The sequence below is a fragment of the Lissotriton helveticus genome, chromosome 1_1, assembly GCF_964261635.1.
Source record: "Lissotriton helveticus chromosome 1_1, aLisHel1.1, whole genome shotgun sequence".
NCBI classification, from domain to species: domain Eukaryota; kingdom Metazoa; phylum Chordata; class Amphibia; order Caudata; family Salamandridae; genus Lissotriton; species Lissotriton helveticus.
Window position 1 is genome coordinate 1,459,344,985 of NC_136057.1, and position 25,230 is coordinate 1,459,370,214.

The 25,230-nt window shown below is 44.8% G+C and overlaps 1 protein-coding gene across 2 annotated transcripts in view; it reads right to left on the bottom strand.

Annotated features, from left to right (window-relative positions):
* The window catches only part of ACVR1B (activin A receptor type 1B), a 147,558-nt gene extending 125,634 nt beyond the window's left edge, over positions 1–21,924 (bottom strand). Inside the window, exon 1 of one of the 2 annotated variants that reach the window (XM_078686045.1) lies at positions 21,754–21,924. In XM_078686045.1, the coding sequence (XP_078542171.1) occupies positions 21,754–21,838 (85 nt within the window). In that variant the 5' untranslated portion in view covers positions 21,839–21,924. Of the gene's footprint in view, positions 1–21,468; positions 21,567–21,753 lie in introns of those variants that run through there. The other variant, XM_078686040.1, reaches the window with a different exon arrangement.
* Positions 21,925–25,230: the final 3,306 nt, after the last annotated feature.

The following is a 25,230-nucleotide window of genomic DNA, read 5'->3' on the forward strand; positions in this document are numbered from 1 at the left end:
GTCATATCCCTCATGTGTAGATAGAAGATAACTCTATGACTAGTATCCTATGTGACTTTTAGATTGTATCCATGTGTATCCCCTCCCTGTGTTTAGAGATATAGCTTTAACGACTAGTCGCCTGTGTGACTGTTGGAGTATAGCCAGGTGTATCCCTTCCCTCGTGTGAAGAGATAACCCTATTCACTAGAACAAAAAGAAATGTGTTCCTTATGTAACGTAACTGATTCTATGTAAAGTGCTCTGATAACATGTAACGGAACTGGTGCTATGTAAAGCGCTCTGATAACCTAATTGGTTCAAGTTCGCGCTATATAAAACTCTAAAAATAAAATAAATAAATAAATAAAATAGCCAGAGTTTAGTTTGTGCAAGGACTGGTGTGATCTTGTTTTGTGTGGCCGAGGCCCATAGCTTTCTCCACTCCTGGACGCTTAGTTGGGGGTGTAGCTGCTGTTCCCAGAATTCTGTTGTTTTAGCATTGAGTTTAGTGTTATTTGTGCGCAGTAGCTTATACATGTGTGAGACTTGGTGTCCTAGTTTGTTGATATTAGCCACATAGTGGAAAATCGAAGGTTGGGTGCTGATTAGTTTGGTCTTCGATAGGGCTGCCTTTACTTTTAGAAATCTGTAAAGGTCTAAGTCTTCTAGTTGGTAACTAGTTTTCAGGTCCGCAAAAGTAATGGGGGCTGTCCCCTTTTCTAGCTGGTGTGGGAAGCAGATGCCCTTCTCTATCCACGTCTCAAATTTAAGGCTCTTCCCCATATATTTGATTTTGCGGTTTGCCCACAGAGATTCTGACTTGGTACCCCTGGTGCTGACATCCATTTCCCTGTCTATCTTTTGGAGTGCTAGTTTAGTATTTTTAAATATCAACCTGGACGTGTTTGGGTAGGAGTTTGTCGTGAGTATGGTGAGAGGTGTGCAGGTTGTTTAGTATGGCCTTTTCTACCTGTAGCCACGCTGGAGAGTAGTCTGGCGACTGAATCACCCACTGTGTTCCCTGTTTTGCCAGAAAAGCTAGTTGGTAGGCTTTGAAATCTGCCAGGTTCAGACCCCCCTGTGCTTTAGCGAATCTCAATTTCTTAATGCTGATCCTTGCTTTTTTGTCTCGCCATAGGCATTTTGTATGTTGTCGATTTTCCAATGGAAACATTCTGTGAGGAGCAGAGGGAGCATACTTGGCAGGTAGTTGATCATAAGTTTGGTCATTGTTTTTATTGTTTATATTCGTCCCCACCAGGTGATGAATTTCGGGGACCATGCCTCTAGCAGCTTTTTTACTTTTTTCTAGGAGGGCCTTTTCATTGTGGCGCAGGGAGCTGTACAGGTCTGTTCCGAAGAGTATGCCGAATCACCCAGCGAGTCTCTTGTGCAGTAAATATTTAGTGGTTTGTCGTCTGATTTTTCGTTGTTTAGCTTGTAACCTATTACTTTGGATTACTGTGCGATTGTGTTCATCAGGGATTTAATGGAGGTTTTTGGTTGTTCAGTTACTATTAGGATATTGTCCGCGTACACGGCTAGCTTTACGACGTGTCTGTGATTCCGACCCCTTTTATGCTCTTGTTTAGTTCTATGTCTTGGATGAGGGGTTCCAAGGCCAATAGGAATAGTGATGGCGATAGTGGGCAGCCCTGTCTGGTTCTCTGTTTCAACTTGAAGGGTCTCGATAGTGAACCGTTAATTGTGATGCAGGCTGAGGGCGATTAGTAGAGGGCCATGGCCATCTTTATGTATGCATCCCCCAGGCTGAAGGCTCGCGTGGAGTTCTCTAGAAAGGCCCACGAGACCTCGTCGGAGGCTTTCTCTGCGTCTAATGTAATTCTTTTGGTGGAGGTTTGTTTTAGAATGTGGCAGAATAATCGTGTGTTGTCACTGGACATGTGGTTGTGCATAAAACCAACTGGGGCGTTGTGGACTAGTTTTGGAAGGACTGGGTTTAGTCTAGCGTAGATTTTACAGTCCACATTGATGAGGGATATGGGTCTGTAGTTTTTTGGAAGTGCGCGGTCCTTGCCTTCTTTAGGAATGACTATAATGTTTGCCTCTGTCATGGATTGGGGAACTGACCCTGTCTTTGCGGTTTGGTTGAACACTCTCTCCATGGTAGGAGTTGAGTTAGAAAGGTCTTGTAGAAATCTGCAGAGTATCCGTCTGGACCTGGGGTCTTATTTTTTAAGAGATTTGATTGCCCTTTCTATTTCAATGTAGCTAATTTCCTGGCCTAGCATTACTGTCTCTGCGGGGTATAGCTTGGGGAGGCCTAAGCTGTCTAAATACCTGGTACAATCCTCTGGGTTAAAAGTCTGCTCTGAATTGTATAGCTCTGCGTAAAACACTTAGAATGTATGGAGGATGCTAAGGTGAAATCAGGGAGGCGGCTGAGCAGGGCGTGGCATCCATACAAAGGAGGAAGGACTAAGACTTGTAGATTTCTTCTGAAGTTACCATCTGGGGAAAATTTTTCCACTTTCTTCAAGAGAGAGAGAGAGTTGGAATCAAGCTATCTTGGTGGTCCTTAGAAAGTGCTGCTAGAATGACAGTTCTGCGTTAAGGGTGAATCCCAGACATTGAGCATGCTCTCTCAGCTGAAGGATGTTACCTGGGAGGTTTAAGTTGGAAATGCAGGCTTGAATCAGGGGTTGTTTGGTGTAGTTGGCAAACTGGAGGAATTAAGTCATTATGCTTCAGGACGTTCATTGAAATCCAAGATTGGCCGAGACATAATTTGAGTCTCTATAGGTCGCGGGGTGCGGAAACCATAGGAGTACCTATGGATCTTCATGATGTTAGCATTAACAGCTCTGAGAGATTCCATCCAGAGGTTAAACAAGTATTGGCAAAGCCAATAGGTTTCACCAATGCAAGAGCTATTGGCTTTGCCAATGTGTTTTAGCCATGTTGTACACCAACGTGGCTGCTGTTCAGCATGGCTGAAAGTTAGTGGCATAGCAGAGAGGAGAGTGGAGTATTGCATCGCATAGTGAGGGGGCATAGAGTGGAGTCAAGTCTTAGATTGGAATGGTGGAGCGGCATGTCGTAGAATAGAGTATGCATGGTGTGTTAGCGCAGTGCCATTACAAACACATTTTCAAATGAAATCCCCATTACATTTGCACAATTTTACTGATAAAGCTATTCAGTTCAGTGTCAAACAATACTGTGTGGAAATAGCATCATGAAGTTTACAGATTTGTTTTCATCATATTAATATATTTGTTTCCACCACACTTCAGAATTATAAAACAATGTACTTCATTTGTGCTTTCCTAATTCTGATAAATTTTGAAATATTTGCACAGTTTATTTACAGACAAATACATTTTGTTGAGCGCTAGAGAAAAAAAAACTCTCCTTTCTAAATTACCAGCAAGATTTTAAGATAAATCATCTCACTATTAAGTCAGAGAAATACAATTAAACAGCAAGCTTCCCTGGAAGACAGATCCTGACATTAGACCTTAGTCTTTGAAAGAACAGCAAATGTGACAAAATAAGAATAAGATTTAAAGACCTGTTTACAGAAAGCGAGCACTGGTGGAAGTATACAGCAAACAGCTAATGCTCCACAGGGGGGACACAGTCATGCTGGACAGCCGTAAAAAAATAAAGCCATTAAACAGAAAGCCAGAAAATTTGATTTACAAGCCCAATGATAAGCAATGGGCAGGATGCATTCCCAGGAAAGTTTTCAGGATGCCCACAAGAAGTCTTTTTGCAACCAGACAGCTGAACTGTCTGGTAGGCTTCGACCTAAAAAGGTAGATGATAGGCATAAGGATGGAAGTCGTGGGTACTCCCATGGAGATGGGGAGTGCCTGAGCATGAGGTACTTATTTGCTCAAGCAGCAGTGAGTTGGTGAGGTAAGGTGTGTACCATTTCAAGATAGTTTCTGAAAATCCCATGCATATTTCCCAGGTGTTAATCAGAGCTAGATGGTCAACTGTGTTGAACGCTGCAGAGAGGCCAAGCAGGACCAGAGGCGCAGGAGTCATTCATGTCAATGAGGAGGACATAATCAGCTACTTTAAGGTGTGGAGGTCTCAGTGCTGCAACATAGTGGATTTGTAGTTCTGTAGAGGATTATTCTTTTTGATTTGCTCCTGTAGCTTTGTAACAACAGCCTTTTGGATTATTTTCATTGTGCATGAAAAGTGTGCAAACAGGATGAAACCTAATGAGTCCCGGGATGGGTACTTTAGTAGGGAAGTATCTGACCTGTTTTAAAGGGGTCTGGGAATTTTCTGTGGCTTTGAAAGGTATTGACAACGTGGAGAACCAGTAGGCTGCCAAAAGACAAGTTTCAAAGTAAGTGCAATCAGAAGAGACTCCAGGAGTAGGTGCTACCCTTTTCCCCTGGACAACAAAGTCAGGGGTGAGAACAGAGAATGGAGAATGGAAAGCAAGTCTCATTGGCGAAGAGGTGAATAACACACAAATGGAAGCAGGAGGACTCTAAAAGAGTTAATGAGGTGCCAAAACAGATTGCCGAGTAGGAGGCAGAACCTCCTGCACAGAGATGGGTGCTGTGTGTGAGACAGTCAACATTATCCAGCCAGGCACTGCCTCCACACCCCATCACACTTTCCTTCCATTAGTGGATGGCAGTCAGTGACCTGCATCCTTGCGGTCAGTTTAAGGATGACAGAAATTGGGCAGTCAAACCCAAGCAGTGGACTATGAAGAATACAAACCAGGACAGGGGATTAAGGCTTTCAGCTTCCCCAGAACTAGGATAGCTCTCCTAATCTGTACTTCACCACCACCATTAAAGTTAGTTGAAGGAAACATGCAAGACCCGTGGGCCCTTGGTTAAGGAGTCCCCTAAGCCTGAATATAATTAGCACTAAAAACCTGCTAGGGACAAAAAACTGAACTACCTTGCTTGAAGAGACCACAAAAAACTATTTTCTTATCTTCACAACTGCAGGGTACAATTACAAATGCAATGACAATCACTTATGTGCACACCTCTGATTATTTTACAACGTAGAATGAATTCTCTAGGTGTAATGAAAGTTAAGCCAGAAGACACAAACACTCTGGTCTGTCCACACTAATAGTCAAAAAAACACCTTGTGCACATTGAATAAAATTGTTGCTATGAAATGTGCACATTCCAATATGTCTTTTTTCCTGTCAGGACAGTCTTCACTTTGAATGCCTGGCATGTTCTGGTGTCTTTCCCCACTGGATTTTACTCACAATTAACCAGAATTATGCTGTACTTGGCACACAATGTGCAAGAAAATGACATTCCCTTCAGCAATGTATTTTTAAGTCGAGGGGTACCAGACAACACTGCTTTCTGGTTGTAAAAGCCATACTGGGGCCATGCTGAAAGCTTCCCTAGGAATGCATTTAACCCGTTACTTACCATTGGTCTCACATTTTATAACTCACATTTACTTGGTTTCTTACTTACTGGCTTTATTTGTTCTAGGCTGTCCAGCATGTCTTTGTCCCTCCTGTGGACCACAACCTGTTTAACACCTGTGATTGGCTCTTTGTATTCTTCCACAGGAGCTCACTTTCTGGGAACTCCATTTTCTTTTTCGTGAGGCAATCCAAGAGAGTATGTTTTCAGTTATTTCCTGATGTGCTGCATTTCTTTCAAAAGGTTTCCTACCTCCTAACTTTCTGCTTGTCTGATATGATGTATCTCTGCCACTACCAGTTTATTCCTCTCGCATGGCTGTGAGGAACAATGTTCTTTCTACAAGCTTGTTTATCTTGGTCATTGCTCTTTACCAATGACATAACAAAACAATCCTCTGCCTCAATTTCACGCTCATGCCATAGGCTATGAAAGTAGGGGAGTGGAGGTGCTGAATTACCCACAAAATAACCATGCTGCAGTTCCGAAACGACTAAGCTATAAACAGGCCTTTACATTTGATTTTTTAGCTTGTCACATATGCTGTGCGTTCAAAGACAGACGTTAAATGTTAGACTCGGTCTTCCAGGGAGATTGGAGTTTACTCCTCTTTAGCTGACTGCAAAGTGAGATGATGATTCATTTGACAATCTTCCTGGGTACTGGGGGTGCGAAAGGAAAGGCTGTAGGAGGTTATTTTTTTCTAGCACACAACAGAATTTAAATGGCAGTAAATTAACTGTACAAATATTTCAGAATATATCATAATTAGGAAAGCCAAACGAAGCACATTTCTTTGTACTTTCTGAAGTGCTGTGGAAACAAATATGTTTAGTTCAATCAAAACAGATCAATGCACTAGGTGATGCTGATTTCCATTATCGTTTGATTGTTGTACAGGTTTAGCATAAAAAAACTGCATGTATGCAAATATAATGGTAATTTAAATTGGAAATGCGTAGTCTATAATTTCTGTGCGCTACCACACCATGCATACTCTAGTCAACGCTACTCCACAACACCCTACTCCACTCTACACAGCTCTCCGACACTCTATTCCACTTTACGACACTACTCTACTTACCTTTAAGAATGCTGAACAGCAGCCACGCTGGTGTACAACATGGCTAGAACACACTGGCAAAGCCAATTGCTCTCGCATAAGCAAGATCTGTTGATTTTGCCAATGCTAGTTTCAAAAAGTTAGTTACTGCCTGCTACACATATTTGAATCGTCCCTCTAGATATATATTCCAGGAAAAACAATTAATGCAATGTACTTGCTTATGTTCTCATTGTTAAATACAACAGGTCTTCTATCATTTGGACTTGCATAATACTATTTACTAGTTCTTCTATTTAGAACAGGTGAGTGGGGCACACAGTATGGTGGCCGCCAGCAAACAGGTGGGTTCCAACAGGGGTTTTGGGTGCTCATCTGAAATTGCACTGGTGGTGTTTGAGTCATGGCGCAAGTCAGTGTAGCACAAGTAGTCCTGTAATGACTGGATGGGGAGGATTGCAGGATGGATGCAAGAATGCTAAGCAGACAGCATTTGGGCTAGATGGGGCAGTGCCCTCTCTGCATGGCGCCCTGCAGCTCCTGTGGCTCTCTCTCTGTAATGAGGAGCAGAAGAGTATGTCCTGTGAGAAATCCAAAAGGGGCCAGGAGCAGGGGATTGGCCCCAAGTCCATTAGCTGAAGTTGGGAGGGACAGCTTGGTTGTAAACCATGACTCTGGGGAATTTACTATTTATGTGATTGAATTTCTATTTACCCCCAAAAATTGATGTATAGAATGTTTAGAACTTGAAGATGCAACGATTGTTTTAATCCTGGTTTGTAACGAAATAAGGCCTGTGAATTTAATTATCATATCCAACGGTGGTGAATTTCAGACCGAGTTATATTAATGGGAAAGGAGAACCATTGGTTTTCAGCGGTCTTGTTCTTGGGGCTCCCCTACCTGGCGGACTCAATCCAGTACTAAATTTATGCAGGATACACATGTGACAAAAGGATTTCTTCGGTGTGACAAGCACTGCCAAAGCCAATAGTTCTCAAGCTTTATAATGTGCAAGCCAAGCGGTTGGCTTTGTGAAAGTTGGTCTATAAAGCATTGTTTAGAAAAAGAAAAAAACAATAAAACATTTTTAAAAACTGGAGGGAAAAACAAATACATATCTTCTAGAATCTCAAAACTATACACTGAATTAAATGGCCTCAAACTATCAATATTATGGTTTTTCAAATACTTTTCACTCAGGAATCTCTCAACAAGGAAGTGTCAGAATGTAAATTAAAATGTTTCCCATGGCTTAATTTATGTTCCAAATGATTCAACCTTTTGGTCATCTGAAGTAGCCATGGGATCAGTTGTATGTGCCTAAAGGAGAAGAGTCATGCTAAGTAAACCTTCTGCCTCAGGCGCCAAATAAGTGGGTGCAGCAGATGGCCATTCCTCCAGTGCTATAAATGCCTCTGTTCGCCAGAGTTTGTGCTTTCATTCAATATGTGGCATACAGGTGATGTAGCAAAAAAAAGACCTGCCTGATCTTCAGCCGTACTCCAGCAAAAATATCCATATTGCTGTACTTTAACAAACAAGCTGAAAGGGGTGGGGCATAACAGAGTTCTGGGCGGGGTTAGAGGGGGGAAGCAACACATAAGGGAGAGCTAGAAAACAAATCCACTCTTAAGGAGCGTGGAATTAAAAAGAAAAAAAAAAGAAGTTCCCTAAATGTGAGCAGTGATGCAAAGTCAGCCAATCAAAAGGAATGCAAAGAGGCTGTGTTCAAAGGAGAGGGCCAAACACAAGAAGAGGAAGGCTAGCCATCGAATAAGAAGCAAGCAAATGGGCATAAAAATAGAACCAATGATTGCCAAGCAATGGGAAGGCTGCCGGCCCACAGTAGATCGCAATAGGTCTTTTACAACCTGACAGCTAGTGTAAACCCGCTTGTAGAGAGAGGCATGATAACACAATTAACTTCCAAAAAAAAGATCTCCAGCCCTCCCCTCCCCTCACAAAAGAAATCCTGGAGACCCACATTTTTGGTTCTTCCGTTTTGCAAAAGTTTTAAAAGAAAAATACTAGTTAAAGAATCATCTGTCACGCCGGATGTGTTTCCGCGACACTGGTAATTGTAAGTCTCAACAACACAAAACCAAGTCTGTATTTATTCAAGGAGATGTTTGAGTTTTATTAACGGGCTTGTCTTGCTTTAATTACAAGACACTTACTTCGGAGGAGCCTCTGGTTTAATTATAGCACCGCACTGCAAGGGCTGTAGTACTAAGTCGCCTTTTTCAAGAAACAGTGGCCAGCAGAAGCGGGCAATTCGGATGCCTAGCGGTTCGGTGTTCATGTAAAACAAAAGCATGCTTCTCGTCATCGACTAATGCGAAGCCAAGTTTTCATGCCTGTGGACACACTCATTAAATGCTTTTGTCAAAGGGAACATTTTCACTTCGAGTTCCGCTTAGGTGATTCGCAGTTGTTGCACTTTTCAAAAGTGACAAATGTGTGATTTTAATTGCCCAATTACGTAGGTTTATGTTCGTTATCCTCGAAGGTGATCAACCCCCTGAGATTTTCAATTACAAATGTATTATCACAGAGGTTTGTATCTAGAAACCTATCCAAGGACTGGCACGGGCATCGCCAAACACCAAGGCAGGGGTTCCTTCCAATGGTCGAGGGCGCTATTTGTTCAGGTCACATGAGCACTTGACTAAAGACTGGACAGTGAAAATGCATAGACTACCCTGTCCACATGGTGCTTCTTGTCCGGTTCAACGAGTACTGTCCAGCTATTCCGCCAGGGCTCCGGTGTCTCCTCCCCTCTGTTCACAAGGCAGGCTATACGTGCCCTTTGGCCAAATACTGCTGTGTCTGCCTCTGGGTCTGTTTTAGCAACAGAAGTAATGCACAGATTGCTGAATTACGGCAGGGCCTTTCGGCGCCACTGCCATGCATCGGGGATCTAGGCCTGCCTGCACCAGCACCACCGCAGGTTCAATCCCAACGGGCCCACACTACCATTCATCCTTGCAAGGTCGCCAAATCCGTACCGTTTGCTTCGGCAACCAAAAACACGCAGAAGAGTCCAAAAAGACCCTGGGAGTGTAACATGTCCTTTACATTAAAATTAATTACATGACTGATGAAGTTCAGATGCCCGAGGTACACCTTTCAAGACAGTTTGTGATGCTCAAGGTCTGCAATGTGGATTGTCACCTTGAAAACGAATGTACACTAACCTGTGAAAACCTGACACCCTTAAAAATAAAAAACCCACCAACAGACCACCCCACCACCTACCTTGTTCTTTATGTCCTTAGTTAGGAGGCAATCTATCTACTAAAAGTGTGCCCCACGCTGAAAAGAACATGCGTGAGGAGTGTGAGAACCCAAAATGAAAAAGCGAGGCAGACAGGATTCTGAACCATGAAGACTAGCTTAGAAAACAGTGCAGACTACCACTTTTTCAAGAGATGTATGAAATATGGGCGTCTAGAGAGAAGTCTTAACTTTCCACACTATCCATTGCGCTCTGAACTATTCACAAGGCCTGGGCAACATCCTTTCTGAACTTGGATTTAAGAGCGTAGTACTCTACAGCGTAGGAAAGGTGCATAATCTTCCCTATTGGTTCATGACAGCAGTGTGGCAAAGCGATCAGATGATCGGTGGTAAAGTTTAATTTAAGCTGGCCACCTGACAACTATACTAGAGACTTATAGCCCGCTGCCAACGGCTATACAGGTTTTTGAAGGCCCAGAACCCGAGTTATGGCCTATATTGAGGGCGAGGGCTTTTAACAACTGGTATAGCCAAAGTATAAGGGCATAAGTCTAATAGAACATTCCACCCACTAAGTGTAGAATGTTCTAAATTGAAAAGTGAAAAACCGAAAGACAAACATTGGAATATTGGAGCAGGAGGCTTGTACCAGCCATTATAAGACCAGAGCTGCTCCACTGCCTTCAGTGGACCTCTCAACATTCCATGGCTCTAATAAGGTTTTGTGCCAAGCTCAACCTCTCCATAGCAACTCCAGGGCCCAGGTTATGCCCCTGCAAAGCACCATAATGCAGACAAGATTGTAAAAGGTATGTTCCGCTCAGTTTGAATGCCCACTAGACATACTGCCCTTGTCTGTTTTCTGTTCTATAAATAGGGTCATTGGGCAGACCTCCGCGGATATTGCGAGTTTCTAATTAGCCCAAAAAAACAAATAAACAAAATCCTCACTTTTTGTAAAAATTGTGTAATTTTTAACAAAAGTGCCTGCAAAAATATGGCAGTGTGAATAATTTGAGGTTAATCCTTCTTTACTTGGTTCTGATCTGTGCTAAACCAATAAAAAGAGGTTGATAAATAGGTTAGAAGGCGGAAGAGGTGTTAAGTTGCTCATCTCCTATCTTTAAATGCACAGGCCCTCCTCCTGTGCCGGCGGACCCCTGCCTTTTGTTTCCAGGAACTTGCTGCTCCATGACAATTTTTTGCACCTTCATATACGACGATCCGGACACGTAATGGAGCCCTTTACACGAGTTCCAGTTACATTAAATAAGTGTTTTTAGACAATGGACAGATTAAGTGATTTTCCCAGAATCACAGGATGCTGAGCAGACGTCGTGACGCGTACCTAAATTCTTATTCTTTGAAGAGGGGCTGCCTCATTTCTCATCATGCTTTTCAATGACCTTCCTTTCCTCGTCCTAGGCTTTCTCCGTTTTCTTTCCATGTACCCTATCTAACGGAACCTTTTATTTTTTAATCCGTTGTTTTTTAATCCTGTTTCCCTTTCACGCTTTTTTACTCTCAAACTAATTGTATTTCAGAACGATCTGTTTATGCTTGCTTGTAGTGCCAGTCAAATTGTCCCCAGGTCCAAAGTTGGCAGCTCTGGGTGTAACACTGGCATCCTCTCTGTTTACCATGGGAGAGAGTCGCCCCCTTCTATACCCATCCCCCAACAACCACATGACACTCATGGTATCCTTCTCCTCGCCACCACTGGCCTACCGCTAGAGTCCCCAGTGTAACTGCCACTCCATTTATCCCCTGCTGCCTACCCCTTAGGAACAGTGGTTGTCCAAATGCGAGAGAGTAGTTTTCAAACTTAGATATGCTCTCTTTAGCATCAGACACCCTCTTATTCTGAGGCACGGTGCTGATGGACAACTTGCCAGGTCACAGAAAGTGACTTATCAGAGTTTGCAGTAGTGACTGAATTATATTTTTGTGGCAAGTACCTGTTCTGCCTGCGGCAAATATACTGCAAATCTGGGGGTTTGGGAACGCATATTTTGCTTTTTGGCCACAAAATTTGCCGATCCAGCCTGTAAAATCCTGGGAGGATTGATTGGGATTCTGCAACAGAAGGATTACATAATGCAGCAGGGTTGATTAAATTATGTGTCAAGAAAAGGAAAATTATGTGGCTTAATACAGCACATTTTGTGATAGTATAACTTCATGATTTTGTCATTTTCACACTTGCTAACACTGTCTGGGCAAAGATACTCGCAGGTATTCTGGAAGGGATAAGGAGTAGGGAACACAAAGAAAGGCTCCATGACAGCAAAGATACCATGTTACGAGGAGTATGAATGTACAACAGTTTCACCTCATTAGCACCAGTTTAACACACAAGGATAGCAATAAGCAAAAGAAATGTGCACAGTCTATTGAGGAGGGCCTTCAGCTGTGTGGCAACACAGTCACTGTGTTTTAGTAACTTCTGATTCACACCAATGCCGCATTGCATTGTTCCTGTATCATTATTAAAGTGATTTCTGAATTCATTCTATAGCTCTCACTACAGTATTCAACACAGTTTAAAACATCTATTGCACAACGCCTGAAATGTTCATAATGATAAATGTTAAATAAAAACTATTTAGTAAATAGATGATCAGTTTGGGCTACAAACATTTTTTGGGGTAAAATCTGCCTATTATGCAGCAGATTATGGATTATGTGGAAAATGCCACGGCTTCAAAATTGCCTAATTCCAGATGCCCCGTCTATAAGGAAGACTAAAATAGTGAAGAAAGTGCGTTTCTATATTTTATTCCATCCGCGTGTCCCAGACTACATAGCACAATAACAGGCTTTTCATTTATCAAATGGAGCTGTTTGTCCTTCAACTGAACAACAAACATCTCATTGAGTGAGTGAATAGATAAGCTTTGTCTGCTAAAAATCTGTTTAGCAGTAACTTACAGCACAGACAAATATGTTTGAAAAAGGTCAAATTCGTATGCTACAAAAGGGGATTGGAAATTAAGGCATTGCCACAGATGTTAAACAGCTGTCAATAAAGCAACTTTTAATGAAGAGACCACATTTTTATCTACGGCACAAAACTAGACTGATGTCGCATGAAAGAAACTGAATTGCCAGGATTTTTTTATTTTTTTTATTTTCAACAAGCATGTGCCTAGAAAATAACTGGGAACTTGGTCGGCAGAAGACTGGAATACTCATCCTTCTTCGCCAATCAATCCCTACCTTACCCACATCAAAAAACGTGTAAAGACTCGAGGGCTACTCCAATTCAGTTACTGCTGTTTGAATGCTAGCTACTCTCTGGTCTGCCCTCACCAGGGCCAATTCGAAGATGACTCCCCCCTCTTTGGCAATAACCTTGTCCGACTCCTAACTCTTTGAAAACACGTTGCCATGGCTTACAGCGATTGACAAAAATATATCTGAACAAAAAATAATTATTTTAACCAAATACTCTTACAGTGCAACTGTGCCTTGCATGATGTAAAGTTATAGTATTGAATTTTCACAGACAAGACTGGGCTTTTATGTCCAGGTAAGTGAAACAAGGAGCTACGAGGAATCCCCCACTCCAGGAAGCATCCACGTCGACACTCGCATTACATGTTTTGAATTTAAAAGGGATACTCCACGATATCAGACTACTTGACTCATCTGGCTCTGCCCTCAGTACGTAGAATGACGTGTGCCCATCTCAAGGGCACCTAATACCGCCTCTCTCACATTCTCCCGATCCTTTCTCAGGGTCGCTGGTCAAACAGTCGCTGTTTTGAGTCTTCGAGATGCATCTTTTACTGCACACCTCTGCCCCTGCTTTGGCCCTTAATATAGATTACGCTCCCGGTCTCTGCTCACAGCCACATGGGCAGGCGGTAGAACACGGGGCAAAGAGAAAGACTGGAGTCACAAGGTTTTCGAAGTGAGAACTGTGATGCCCAAAGAACTTGAGCAGGAACTATGGAAAAAATATCTCAAATAATGCTCAGAGGCGCTTTTCCACAAGAAACCTAGATAAATGACAGCTGTCATGGGGTAAAAGGGGCCAGTGCAGTCTGCCAGACGTACACGTACTGGGAACGCTGGTGACGTCTGCCCCGATGTTACCTCTCTCACCTCTCCCAGAACTCAGCTTACTGGGGAACAATGAATGAAACCCGCCCTAACTGACTATTTGAAACAGACTCGGAGCCTTGGGAGTTACGGCCTAAGAATACATTAATTCCTGCTCCATAGGACAGGGTCAAAGGTTACTGCCAGATGCCAAAGGTCACAAGCTGCGCGACGGTCCATGCATAGTAAAGAGCGTATGGACAATTACGACCCCCCCCCCCCTCACTTTCTTTGCAAAGAACACCACCACGGGCTTGAAACAACCCCCAACCCACACGAAATGCACATATCCCACTCCATGCAGAGGAAATACTTACACCATGCACGGAGGTCAAATGTACACATCTGCCCACAACATAGGAAAAAATACAACTCTCATACGAGACAAAATATCGTGCCCATAAAAAGTCATTTACCCCCCCCTGCAGAGAAAATACACAGCTCTTACACCACTAGAAAGAAAAACTATTTTCTTAGACCCTATACAAAATACACGCCTCTCCCACCGATAAAATGCACACCCCTCCACGGGGAGAATGAATATATGATTATACCACGATTTCAGTTACCACGCATGGCTTTACCACGCGAATTTTACCTCGCAAGTGGCTTTACCACGCTGGTATTTACAACGTAGCATTTTACTACGCGTTGCAACGTCTTACCTTCACGTCTTTCTCCACGAGCCCTTACTTCCATCCTCCTTTGAAACAAGCGTCAAAACACGTATACCAAAATAAACAAGCATTTTCAATGCAATGGTTTCGCCTTTGGAAAAGTTTGAGCTATTGGCATTGTTAATGACAACATTTTTATTTATGTGTTGGTTTTGAAAACAGATAAATAAATGGCATTGTCACTTACATTGTTATTAGCTTAATCTCTGGAGTCTCTAGAACTCCATAGCACTCCCTAGCACTGTGCACTTCCTAGCTTCCCTAGTCCCTCCGCACCTCTTAGCATTGTGCACTCCCTAGCTTCCCTAGTCCCTCCGCACCTCTTAGCATTGTGCACTCCCTAGCTTCCCTAGTCCCTCCGCGCCTCTTAGCATTGTGCACTCCCTAGCACTCTCTAGTCATTTCCTAGCACTCCTTAGTCACTCCTTAGTCACTCCCTAGTCACTCTGCACTCCCTAGTCACTCTGCACTCCCTAGTCACACATGCACACTTAGAGCCACACCCCCCCAAAGCCACACACTCCTCCCAGAGCTACACACACACCACCCCAGAGCCACACACACACACCACCCCAGAGCCACACACCACCCCAGAGCCACACACACATACACACTTTGAGCTACACATATATAGCCAGAGCCACACACATACACACTGATTACAAACACACCCAGATGCACACACAGAGCTACACATACATACCCAGAGTCACACACATAGAGTTATACATACACCCAGAGTTACACACACATATACACACACATACAGAGCCACACACACATACACACCTAGAGCCACATACACACACCCAGAGCCACACAAAGACATACACACACAGAGCCACACGCACACACACACATCCTGAGCCACACACACTCAGATCCACACACACAGAGCTCCACACACACACACCTAGAGACACACATACACCTAGAGCTACACGCCGCTTGCAAGCTGTCTAGGCTCGACCTAAAAATCAGAGTGGAGAAAATAAGAGTGGCAAAGTGTTTTGTTTCTAATAGATAGATTACTGTTGTGTGGCAAAGTTCGTAAACAAACTGGGGAATTTTCATCTGGGATTTGTATACACTAGGGTACTGCAATCTACAAGTCAATATGCTAAGCGTAATTACTGGCAAATGTAAAACATTGGCTTTATCAGTCATGTGACAGTACCAAAACTTATCCTAGTAGAAACCACCTTTCACAGAATGCAGAGTTAAAATGATTCATTTTTTACAAAACTGGTAGCGACAGAAGTACGATGTTGAGATTCAGCACCGTGTTGGTTGCTGCTACTGGGCACATGCATTAGTCGTAAAGCTAACATTAATTTAGAGGCTTTATACCTGCCAACAATTATGCCGACATCGCCGCAAAAAGCCGCAAAACAATGTCACTGAAGCCAAGCATGCATGCTTAGATAGCTGCAGTACCTTTTTTAGTACAGTAAATTGATCAAACATCCTGGCCATTTACAATTAAGAGTGGAAGTACGGATAGATAGATTTTTTTTTTTTTTTTAAACAACGAGATAGAAACAATTACTTTCATATGTAATAATTGGATTTACGATATTAAGAGGCATGGGAAACATGCACAGATGGGCAAATGTTCTATATCTGTGATTTAAAAAACTCTTTCTTCAGCAACACCAAATCCCTGCATTTTTTAATATTAATTAAGAAGCCTCCTTTTCAAAAAAATGTGTGCCCCAAGGCCAAGGGATTCCTGAAACCCGTCCTTCACATCTGACTTGGGCATTTCAGACGAATAGGCCTCCAAGCCCCCCGAGGTCTGGCTCCTTTTACAAGATGTGCAGAAAACAGGGGCTAATGGGGCTTTGCTGAATGCACGGCTCTGCATGTCTCCTCCTGGGAGGCGGCCGAGCAGATGTGATATGGTAGGGAAGCAGCATTACTGATGGCGTGCAGCCCAAGGAAACTGCCAACCCCGTACACAGAAAGGACACGCCCCTGCAATGTGTTTGCCACCTACATCTACCACCAAAATAGAGGCCAGTTTAATATATCATTACCACAAAAAATGCATATGCAAATAATGTCTGCTGGATTCCAAGAGTCTTTGAAACATTCACTGGCACGCTGAAATATGAGTCAACTCGCCTAGCTTTTAATGGAAAGGGTACAAGGCTGACTAAAATGTGTAACTGACCATGGTCAGGTGCATGACGGGAATATGACTATATGTATCCACTTGTAATAAGTGGGCACCAGACTTAAGCAGTGGCTACAATGATGTTGACTGTGCACGTCAGAAAAACATCCAAGGGTCGCAGTGCACACAAAGCGCCTTGCAGATGCCTGCAGTGTGTAACGCACACGTTTCTCAAGTAACTCAATGCACAGGAGCTCGTGGAACACACAAGCCAAAGATTGTTGTAGGGACCGGATATGATGCCCCTGAGCTCCTCATAGATGCTCTCTGTAATTACATTTACTTTGATAGAGTTTGCACAGCGCTGTGCATGGCAGATATAGCTGTTAATCAATAGGATTCGTTGTTGAGACTCGTGAAGGATGAAAGGCTGATTTAACCCGGGTTAAATGTGAAGACTTGACCTGGTGATTAAACACGGACCTCAACACTGATTAGTTCATTTTAATAAGTTATATTACAGAAGAGCTACAAGTTATCTTGCCAAATGCAAAATTATTTTTCAAAGGCGAGTTCAAAATTAATAAACCTACTGGTCAGTAATGCCAAAAAAAATGGAAAATGCATGTGAAGGGCAAGCTATAAATCAATGCACAACTGCTACAACATAATCCATATTTTACAGGTGTGCTCGTCTTTATGCAGACATACATAGCCATGGCCCTTTTTAAATCGCATATGATATCCTCCCAGTGATGCTCGGCGTAAAAACACTACTCACAGTCGCTTCCACCCCCATGTTTTGGCAGCAGTCGCTTTTCCGTGATCTTCACGATGAGTACTTGAAAGTAACCACTCCACGCACAAAAAATACTCACTCGGCGCGAGAGAAGAGTGGTCGTGGTCAAATGAGGACAAATTTATGCTAATCTTTGATAAACATTCACAAACAAACATTTATTTCGCTTTCGACACGTTGGCCCCGTTTGAAAGCATGGAGGCGAAGCCAGGATGATGTGTGTGTGTGGGGGGAAAGAGGGGGGGGGCCTAACATAAAGATGCAAAGGACAGCTTACAGGCTGCCACAGAGCATAAATATTCAGAGAGAAGATTATAGGATTCGTGCAGAAATTGCCGCGCTCCTCGTCCACATGACACCGCTCAGCTATCACGCCCAGCTGCCCTGCCTCTCGTGCCTCCCAGCAGCGCTGTCTCAGGATTCGCAGGACGTCTGGTCTCAGAGCAACGGCCGACGCCCCGCAGCGGTGCTCCTCCACTCCAATGGCTGCCAGGCACTTTTCGAGCCCTCCATCTCGGGCCTCGGTGCCTCCGCCTGCCGGCAGTCTCCACGGTTTCATCCGCGGCCCCGTATACGGAGGAAAAAGACACTCAGCAACACGGGAGGGGGCGGAGATGTTCCTAATGCCGTGGTTGAACCCGGGAGGGGCGGGAGAGTACACGAACGGCGGGAGGGGGGCGGGAGAGAACGAGGGGCGCGGGAGAGTACACGAACGGCGGGAGGGGGGCGGGAGAGGACGAGGGAGGCGGGAGAGTACACGAACGGCGGGAGGGGGGCGGGAGAGGACGAGGGAGGCGGGAGAGGGGCAGCTAGGAACAAATAAGGAGACCCGTCCCGAGCAGCAAGGGAGGTGCCGGCAATGCCGGAACAGACTCTGGGGGCGTTCCCGGCGTCGCGTGACGTCGGCAAAAGCCAAAGAATCTCGGGAACGCCCCCGTGTCTGGTCCGGCATTGATGGACAGGCCCCTCGTCCAATGGCCAGGCTCCATTTATGGAGCTAGCCAATGGGACGGGGGGGCGTGTTCCAGAGTGCTTACTGTACTCAATAGATTTCTCTGGAGGAGGAGCCTAACGGCTCCGTCCCCCAGCGAAACCTAAAAAAGGACTGCTTTTTTGACGTACACGGCACGTCTTTGGGGGAGGCTCTTTCCTCTTTCTTTTAAATTTATGTTAGTTTTTTTGTTAAAGTAACCTGCTTGTTATTTTTGGGGGGGGAGACCCCCCCCAGCCCCCCTCCGAGCCCCCCCACCCTCCCTCTGCCCCCCCATGCCCACGCAGATCGACTTGAAGGAATACCACGTCTCCCCCCTAGCCCGTGGTAAAGACGTCGTGGAAGGTACCCTGCGTGGAAGGCACCCTGCGTGGTAAGTGTCACGTGGTAAACGTGAGTAGTGGTAATGACTTCGTGGTAAATGATGTTTCCCGGGAAAAACACACATCACTCGGCTTACTAGAAGGAAAAAAGTACCCCTCCTTCAACTTTCTTAGGTCAAATTAAACAACTTACCCAAACAATAGACACAATTCACACAAGCGCAAATAAACAACGAACAACATATACACCGGTCCGCCTAATAGACACATTAAACATCTTTACCGATACTGTGAAGATCAAATACACAGCTCCGAAGAGGGACCCACAGTCCCCTGTACCCGAACAGACGCGATGTAGAATATTAGCCCAAAGTGAAGCGCAAAGGCTTAGGTATTTGGTGCATAAGACCCAAAATGAACACATAACACAGTCTACAAATAATACACATATTTAACAAAATAAACTTTTTTTTAAAAAACACCCTATACTCCGATAAACATTGGAGATAAAATGAACGTACCCCTATGCCAAAGTCGCACACAATATACACTAGCCCTTTAATCCCTCTTATTAAAATTGCAAACACTTCCTATGGTGTGCACTGCAAACAAGAGGCATTTTAAGATTTTCAATATAAAGGCATGTCCAAAACCTTCATGGAGGATATAACTCGTGTCCATGAAAATTCCCATACCCTTGACTTTTCTCCCAGTTCCTCAAAATGAATTTAATTTCTGCCTACTGTAGGAGAAATATACAGATGGCCTCCATCTAGAGGCGCAAGAAAAAACACAGTGGCACTGTGCACTTGGATTATAAAAGTGTGTTTAGAATATTCCAAATTACCATTACTCTACCTGCCACCAACAGAGTTACGTCTGGGATTATCTATCATCAGGCCTTCTGTCTAGCAATCACTGAGAATATGGAGAGGGTGTCATTTCAAGAGGCACAGAGTATCTTGTAAGTTAACGAGCCATCTTCCAAAGCAACACAACCCCAAGGTGGACAGCAGCAACTCGTTCATCATCCCACGCTCTGTCATCTATGTGTGGGCTGATGATCTCTGTTTCGATCACTTCGCATCTTCTCCAACAGACACATGCAACCCAAACCATCCACTAGCTGTGTGAGAATCCTGTTCTCACCCAAACACTACCCTGGCACCGATAGATAGGGCTTCTCTTGAACTTGCCCATGAATGACTCATTGACAAGATCAGCTTATTGATGTACCCAACCCAGCTGTCAGTGAAGAGAAGTCCTGTTCTGACATCCTAAACATAAAATATAATGACTAATGTACAAAAGCAGTTAGAAAATGCCTAACAGGACCAACGACCCGGACAGAATACCTAAATATATGTTTTTGTATCTAAATTAATGAGCTCCTTTACTGTTGAGATGGCTTAGTGAGTTAAACCTTCAAAGCTGACACCTGATGTGACCCGTATGTCATGTGCATGAATTCCTGAATGGCATGCGTCAACAAGCGAGCGATAAATAAATACAAACCTTTGTCCTCCTCTATCCTTCTGCTATCATTCCAAATCCAAATAACTGACTAACCTATCCACCACTTAAAATGTACTTGCATGTTTCACTATACTAATTCAACACTAATCCTCTATGGGTCCCGGAGTAGCGTGCTACCCGCCGAAAAAACGCTTTGACGCCTCGTATGGAGTAGTAAGCGCTATATAAATGCAAATACGATACAATGAAGCACTATACAAAAACAGGTTATATTACTAAACATTACTTGAGAAACCAACGAAAAGGCAGGACTATAATTAATTTCACCCTGGCTGCCCTTTCACTCCAGTGGTATAGCAGCCACTCATCAGACCTGCCTAGTCGTCTCCTCTAGTCAGACAATTTCCTTACCGAAACTCACTCTCCAGTCCAATCTTCCCAAGACCCACGTAGTAGCCCACTTCTTCTTGACTGAGTCAATGCCCAATATTCCTATTTTCAACCGCATAGCTGTTCAGCTCCTTCAACAAACCTATTAAAATAGTTCTCTGCCATAGCCTGACCTGGTATGAGAAACTTTCTCTTCAGAAACCCTCCTACAAAATGCGAATGGAAATGTTTCTACTGATACACTGTGGGGCATTTCATCACCACCACAGCTAAAAACTTCAGTTTTAGTATTTGATGCTGTCATTGCCCCACAAAAACAGACATTTCTTTAGAATAGGAGTGTCGGCCCTAGGTGTAAGAGGGCCAGAACAAGCCATATGTTTGTTACACCGCAAACCCCACAATGTTTCACAAGACCACCAAAGTCTGTGTCAGCAGAACTAGACCGGGCCAGTCAGCACGTTCAGCAGCTACTGTTTAGTGGGTTTCGGAACAGTGCCACATGTCCCCAGTTGTACCGTGCTCATAGCTTACAAGAATAAGGAGCTCCGAGTGTTCGAGTCTAAGTGGGTGGGTGTTGAGAGAAGTCGTTTGGAAAGGGTGTCTTAAAGAAATTCGACTCACAAGATGAAGTACCTCCAACTTGGTTCTTCGCCAAAACATTGTGCAACACTAACACACCAGCACTCAAGCAACATGCGGTGTGCTTCACTCAGTAAACAAATACTTGTTCACACTCATAAATAGCCAGTTTATCCAAGCACTAGAGCCTAATATACACATATTAGTTAATATAGAAACTCTTCAGCCAACCTCTAGCATATACTTTTCTAGGCACTGACATGCAGGTCTCCAGTCTGCTATAGTTCTATAGAGGTACCCCTTCGTCCAACCCGTACCTCTGGTACCATTATCCCAGGGATGGCAGATAAGCCACCAAAACATCCAGCAATGCAGCTCCCCGCTTGATATCGAGCGTAGATCTGCCTGTACAACCCAACCTCCGGCAAACAAATACGTATACATCCCAAGCTGTCGGTTTAAAGAACCTCCTTCGTTCCCACCACAATCCCTCCCTATATGCAGCTCCCTGCTCGCCAGGCCGCCATATTGTTGTTGTACCTGAGCTTTTTAACTCCCAGACCTTAACCGGCCACCACTTGATGCCCCGCCTCCTCACTCACCGTGGCTCCCCCGGGGGACGCTGCTCAGCGTCAGCAGCAAAAGCAAGAAGAACAGCGGAGAGCCGCGAGACCGAGAGTCCGCCATAGCACCGAGCGCTCTGGGACAGCTGGGGGAGCGCGCACGCAAGGCTCAGACACTAGGCGCGTGCGCGCGCACGCCAGGCTTCAGACACAGGGCGCGGGCACGCACCAGTAGAGCGGGCACGTACGCGGACATGGAAAGAGGACTGGACGCGACAGGCGCCGTTTCGTGCATAGGGGCCGCTGCTCCTGAGACCCGGAGCCTTACACGGGGCGTGCCATCACTTTGTGAGTCTCTGTTGGGCAGCAGAGTCAGACTCTGCACAGAAGGGGGCCGGAGTTCTTTCTTATCTACATTCCAGCCCTCACTTCAATCCAACCCACGCTTGGAGTCTCTTACGGACCCGTTTTCCTTTCTGGTACCCTGAAATGTCCAACTTTGTCTAAACGCCCAAAGGCGGCTCAGGCTGGGCATCACGGGCCGCTGACTACATAGAGCAGCCGCTCCACGATGGCTGCTTCTCTCGCTTAGCTTTCCTAAGTATTTTCTCTTTGTCTATTATTGTACTACACTTACATACGTCAGTACGCACATAGCTCTGGGACATTGAGGGAACAAAGCCATGGAAACAGAAAAATACCACATTTTCTTAATTAGAAGGGAACATGTGGAAGCTGTGGTCGTCTAGCCGCTTTGGGCATTACAACCTCTTAAGTTCATAGTTTTCATCATGACATAGAAGGGTGAATTTTGTACTTCATCTTCACTTTATCCTGTCGATAGGAACGAACCAGTGCTTGAAATGAGAGTAGAACCGTGCAGGTCCCTGTTTGCAACTGGGGTGCCGATACTCAGAGTTCAAGAAAATAGTGTTTAGGTGAAACACACCAGCTGCTCTTTACCTCTACGTCTGTCGCCCTCGAGGAAATCATTACTTTGAGGTGAATCAAAGTGCACAAGGGTAATCTACCCTTTTGCATGGTCACCCCAGATGTCTCGCCTTTTGCTGTATCCTATATTTTCGCTGCTTTTTGAACTCTGCACTTAAGCCTCTGTAAGGCAGTAGTAAAGCGCCTGCGCTCCCCCTGTAACTGTGGTTAAATTGGGAATTGTGGATTGGCACATTTAACTATTATATAACCAATTTACCCAAAGGCCCTGAAGTTAAATCATACTAGTGGACTGCAGCACCAATTCTATGTCAGGACCTGAGGCTCCGATTAAGCTTTCTTATTTCTTTATTAGAAATGCTCAGCAGCCAATTAGAAAAAGTATGGAAAACACTACAATACCCATGAGCACCCAGGGTATCACATGGTAAACCATAGAGTAGTCAGTATAAAACGCCCCACAGAGAATACCACATCTTCTTTCTTTGATGCTCTGCAGCCAGTTAATCTCCTGGGAATGAGATGGCCTGTGGCGTGGTTTGCTCGCAAGTCCTGGGAACAATCCCTATTGCGCTGGAATGAAAAACAAAGTCTAATTCTACACAGAACTGTAGTGGAAGGTTGTTATCCACAGTGTTAAAAGAGGTATACATCTAAAAGTCTTAAGGGTAAGCATCTGGGCAAAGTCATCAGGGACGAGCTCATAATCTGAGGCCATTTGGTGACCGATATTCAGGTAAATTCGATGGGTAACAGGCCAACAAAACTCAAAAAATGCGGTGGGAGATCACATAATGATTGGGCCAGTATAGGGCATGCGTGTACATCTTAAAACAATATCACCACCCTCTGGAGGCCTGCCAGTGTGGGCAGGGCAATAAATTGACTAGAAGGGTGACAAGTAGTCATGCGGGTCAGGTGCTGGGGCCATATTTAGTCATGTACAACAGGCAGACATGTTTAGCTATAGAGCGCTGTATCCGCGATGTGCCTAACTGTTCTGTGATTGACATGCACTCCTAGGGTCCGTGAGGGCCGTGTCGGAAGCCAGTAGATTACTCAGCAGAATGTGCTCGCATTGTCTAGAACCTCATATATACATCAATGCAACATAAAATAGTCGTGAGTGAGTCACAAATTCAAGTAAATGAGGCCATGGTACAAACAACGATAGATAAACACGACTGGGATGACGGCCTAGGCTTGCAAAGGGTCGAGTCAGGGGTGCTACCGTCACAATACTAAGACGCATTCGTATCTCTAGTCTCTTACCTCTCCCGGCGGTTTCACTGCAAGTCTGGTGAAATGGATCCAAGCGGGCAAGCCTCTTTTAATGGACCGGGAAGGAGCACGCGAGGACGTTACTGCGCGTTACGTCATGCTCACTAAGTGACGTGGCAGCCTCTGAGTGAGGTCGGGGCTTCCTACGTGATGAGCGGCAGCGCTAGTACAAGTTGGGTGGCATGAATTCAGTGTGTGGAACAAGACACAAAGCTTTAGGCGGACTTATGGAGATGATATTTACAAATCCTACCTGCTTGGGTAGGGCCCTAATGTGTTTCTTGATGTTAGATTACATGGGTGCTACAGCGGGCATATTTACGGGATGAAGAAAAACCAAAGGGGATGATGGACGGAGCGTTGACAATACAAACACTCACCCCCAGTCAACTGATCTGGGTTTAATCCATCACCGTTCTTAAGCTCACTCTGCCACCCCAGTTCAGACATGGCCATATGCAAATCAGTCTGACCCTGTGCCTCATGGGAACAGTCCAGCCCGAACTGCCAAGCCATGTCTTCCCTGGACCGGAATCAAGCTTCCCAGGACCGGTTTCTGGCATTACAGCCGTCTTCAGCCAGGCTTGCTTGAATCCAGTGGCAAAGTGAGCAAGGGACTCACGTCTGAGCATACCCTGCCAACTTAGGGCGAACAAAGAAAAACCAAAGGGGATGATGGACGGAGCGTTGATAATACAAACACTCACCCCCAGTCAACTGATCTGGGTTTAATCCATCACCGTTCTTTAGCTCACTCCGCCACCCCAGTTCAGACATGGCCATATGCAAATCAGTCTGACCCTGTGCCTCATGGGAACAGTCCAGCCCGAACTGCCAAGCCGTGTCTTCCCTGGACCGGAATCAAGCTTCCCAGGACCGGTTTCTGGCATTACAGCCGTCTTCAGCCGGGCTTGCTTGAATCCAGTGGCAAAGTGAGCAAGGGACTCACGTCTGAGCATACCCTGCCAACTTAGGGCGAACAAAGAAAAACAAAGGGGATGATGGACGGAGCGTTGACAATACAAACACTCACCCCCAGTCAACTGATCTGGGTTTAATCCATCACCGTTCTTAAGCTCACTCTGCCACCCCAGTTCAGACATGGCCATATGCAAATCAGTCTGACCCTGTGCCTCATGGGAACAGTCCAACCCGAACTGCCAAGCCATGTCTTCCCTGGACCGGAATCAAGCTTCCCAGGACCGGTTTCTGGCATTACAGCCGTCTTCAGCCGGGCTTGCTTGAATCCAGTGGCAAAGTGAGCAAGGGACTCACGTCTGAGCA